General features: G+C 41.7%; 3 protein-coding genes across 3 annotated transcripts in view; all 3 read left to right on the top strand.

The window, feature by feature from the left end:
- Nucleotides 1-79, top strand: part of LOC104705139 (polygalacturonase 1 beta-like protein 2) — a 972-nt gene extending 893 nt beyond the window's left edge. Inside the window, exon 3 of the mRNA XM_010421122.2 lies at nt 38-79. Within this exon, the coding sequence (XP_010419424.1) occupies nt 38-79 (42 nt within the window). The remainder of the gene's footprint in view (nt 1-37) is intronic.
- Nucleotides 31-2,171, top strand: LOC104703627 (polygalacturonase 1 beta-like protein 2). The gene is made up of 2 exons (XM_010419668.2): nt 31-230; nt 301-2,171. Exons 1-2 carry the CDS (start codon nt 165-167, stop codon nt 2,119-2,121), a joined length of 1,887 nt encoding a protein of 628 aa, XP_010417970.1. The 5' UTR covers nt 31-164; the 3' UTR covers nt 2,122-2,171.
- The window catches only part of LOC104705138, a 10,902-nt gene continuing 10,241 nt past the window's right edge, over nt 2,938-3,598 (top strand). Inside the window, exon 1 of the mRNA XM_010421121.2 lies at nt 2,938-3,588. Within this exon, the coding sequence (XP_010419423.2) occupies nt 2,938-3,588 (651 nt within the window). The remainder of the gene's footprint in view (nt 3,589-3,598) is intronic.

Raw genomic sequence — 3,598 nt, 5'->3', positions numbered from 1 at the left:
ATACTTCTCAAATTTATTATAATGACTCACTTCATAGGTGATGAAGTCTCACAACACTCTCTCTTTCATGAAATCATAATAATGAAGTGAAGTCTCATTACTTACTCTCTCTTCATACCATTTCTCCTTCTCAACCAACAAAACTCTCTCACCCACCAAAGAAGATGAACAACGTTGATTCAACTCTACTATTCCTTTGCTTCTTCTTCTCCATCTCCTCATCTTCTCATGTAAGCATTTGATTCAATCTTTTACTTTTGTTTGATTCCAATCCCATACTTAACCATAACCAAAATGTAGGTGCATCTCGCCGGTGCAAAACAAACCGCCAGCAACATCACGGCATCGTCAGAGAATCCATTCACACCAAAAGCCTCATTGATACGTTATTGGAACAATCACATCAACGGCGACTCACCAAAACCTTTATTTTTCATTTCCAAGGCGTCTCCACTAACACCCGTCGACTCCACGCGCTTCGCCTCACTCGCTTCTAATCACTCCCTCCACACGCGCCACTCCGATTTCTGCTCCGCCGCGAAACTCTTCTGCTTCCCTGAACTCGCCGCTCATTCCCTAGAAAAACACGGCGATGACGTCGACTTCGCCGCGTATAGCGGCAAGAACTTCACAAACTACGGCTCCGACCGTCTCTCCGGAGCCGACTCTTTCAAAAACTATTCCGGCGGTGATAACATCGCCGTCGACTCGTTCCGACGTTACAGCCGCAACTCCGCCGGACACGACGAAGGGTTTACAACTTACGCCGGAGATGTCAACGTAGCTGACCAAACCTTCACCACATACGCCACCGGAACCACCGGAGGCTCCGGCGAATTCACGAGCTACAACACAAACGCAAACGAGCCCAACGGGAGATTCACTTCTTACTCCGACAAAGCCAACGGAAGATCACAAACCTTCACAACCTACTCCGACAACGGCAACAACGGAGAGCAAACGTTCACAAGCTACAGCAAAAACGGAAATGGAGCTCCGAACGAGTTCTCGGGTTACGGAACCGGGTCAAACGTCGTCAAATCCGGTTTCACCAAATACGGAGAAAACGGTAACGAAGCTAACGACAGTTTCACTAGCTACGGAGGAAACGGTAACGTCCCCGTTAACGATTTCAAAGGCTACGGTGACGGAGGTAACGGCGCCGTTTACGGTTTTAAAAACTACAGAGACCAATCCAACATCGGAGTCGACTCGTTCGCTTCCTACGCTAAGAACTCGAACAACGAGAAGGTCAATTTCGTAAATTACGGTAAATCTTTTAACCTCGGTTCAGATAATTTCACCGGTTACGGCAAAGGCAACGTCGGAGGTAACGTGAGCTTCAAGACTTACGGCCAAGGTCCGAGTTTTAAGGAGTATACTAAAGACGGCGTCGTTTTTGCTCATTACACTAATAATAACGTGAGTTCTAGTGGCAAAACGGTGAATAAGTGGGTTGAGGAGGGTAAATTCTTTAGGGAATCGATGTTGAAAGAAGGGACTTTGATGCAAATGCCCGATATTAAAGATAAAATGCCTGAAAGGACGTTTTTGCCCCGGAGCATTGTTTCGAGTATACCGTTTTCGTCTTCGGAGATCGGAGAGATTCGGAGGGTTTTTGGCGCCGGAGAGAATTCGTCGATGTCGGGGATAATCTCGTCGGCGGTTTCGGAGTGTGAGAGACCAGCGAGTCACGGCGAGACGAAGCGGTGCGTTGGATCGGCGGAGGATATGATAGATTTCGCTACGTCGGTGCTTGGACGTGGTATTGTGGTGAGGACGACGGAGAGTGTCGTCGGGTCAAAGAAAAAGATCGTGATTGGAAAAGTCAACGGAATCAACGGTGGAGATGTGACGAGAGCTGTTTCGTGTCACCAGAGTTTGTACCCGTATTTATTGTATTACTGTCACTCGGTTCCTCGGGTACGGGTTTACGAAGCGGATATACTTGAACCTGAGAGTTTAGAGAAGATTAACCATGGTGTTGCCATCTGTCATGTTGACACGTCAGCTTGGAGTCCGAGTCATGGAGCGTTTTTGGCTTTAGGTTCGAGTCCCGGTCGGATTGAAGTTTGTCATTGGATCTTTGAGAATGATATGACTTGGAATATCGTTGATTAAGGTTTTGGTCAATTTTTTAAAAAAAAAAATTAAATTTGAGATTTGCTTCATCAGATTTTTCTTTTTACAAAACTGTAACTTTCTCCCATGTTTATTTATATATGATATGTTTGAATTACTTTGCAAAAAAAAAAAAAAAATCGGCAGAAATGAGCCTAAAAGTACATTGAAAAAGAATGATATCATTACTATCGATTCACCAACAAATATGCCTAAAAATAATTTAATCAGGTTTCGAATTGTTTCTATTGGTGATTCTAAATATTGCGGGATAAATCTCATTAAAGGTAGAGTTTGCCAACTAATGTATTCTTTCACCAGTAAAACGAACACTATTTATATATTAGTTTAACAACTTTACAGTTAAATACGAAGACGAAAAAATAGAACCAAATATGAGCATCCACAGTACATTACTTAAAAGGTATTTAATTATACATCAAGAAATTTAGTATTTAATTATACATTAAGAAATTTACTATCTGTAGTGTAATAAGATTAGCCAACAAATTTATCAAAAAAAAGATTAGCCAACAAAACATACAACTGCCATACATTTTAAACTGATACTAATAATTTGTTTTAATAAGCTCAAGAAAATAAGGTTTATAGATAATTTATCCATTCATTACCACAAAGATAAGGTTATAAAAACTTTGTTAAACTGTGTATAATAAAGGGTAAATAGGTCAACACACGAAAATTTGATATAAATAACGGAAGCAACTTAAGTCTCTCGTCTTCTTCTTCTTCTTCGCTTCATTCTTGCGTTTGATCTTTATCTCTCTCGATCCAATCTTTTTCTTGAGTTTCATTATGGAGGACGAATCGGCTCCAGATTATAATCAAATCGCAATGTTAAACGCAGAAGACGAAGTAATAATCTTACGTTTTCTGAAGCGTATGATCGTTAACGGAGATTCATGGCCTAAGCTCTTCACCCAAGACGCAGACGTGTTCAACAAGAATCCAAATGTGGAGTTCAATGCTGAGATACCTATCTTCGTGGTCGTTAAACCACGAACAGAGAGTTGTGGTAAAACCGATGGATGTAGTTCGGGTTGCTGGAGGATCATAGGTCGTGATAAACTGATAAAATCGGAGGAGACTGGTAAGATTCTAGGGTTCAAGAAGATTCTCAAGTTCTGCTTAAAGATGCAACCAATGGAATACAAGAGGAGCTGGGTAATGGAAGAGTATAGGCTTACCAATAACTTGAACCGGAAGCAAGATCATGTGATTTGCAAGATTAGGTTTCTGTTCCGAACCGAGATCAGTTTCTTGCTAGCCAAGCATTTCTCGTATCTCTCTACTATTCCTGAAAATCTATTACTGCCATCTTACGGATACTATTCCGATACCCAAGAGGAGGATGAGTCTTATCTGTTAACGATATCTGATTCTGACGGAAACGTTTGGCCTAGCTACGTTACCAATAACGTCTACCGTTTGCATCCATTGACGCTTGTGGATCCTT

This window comes from Camelina sativa, chromosome 7 (assembly GCF_000633955.1).
Source record: "Camelina sativa cultivar DH55 chromosome 7, Cs, whole genome shotgun sequence".
Taxonomy (NCBI): domain Eukaryota; kingdom Viridiplantae; phylum Streptophyta; class Magnoliopsida; order Brassicales; family Brassicaceae; genus Camelina; species Camelina sativa.
This window is presented reverse-complemented; position numbering and strand designations above follow the sequence as displayed.

Bases quoted from the DNA above. Each gene is read 5' to 3' on its own strand.
- LOC104703627 (XM_010419668.2), top strand. From the start codon at position 165: ATGAACAACGTTGATTCAACTCTACTATTCCTTTGCTTCTTCTTCTCC. The intron at 231-300 runs GTAAGCATTTGA...ACCAAAATGTAG, and splicing joins CCATCTCCTCATCTTCTCAT to GTGCATCTCGCCGGTGCAAA.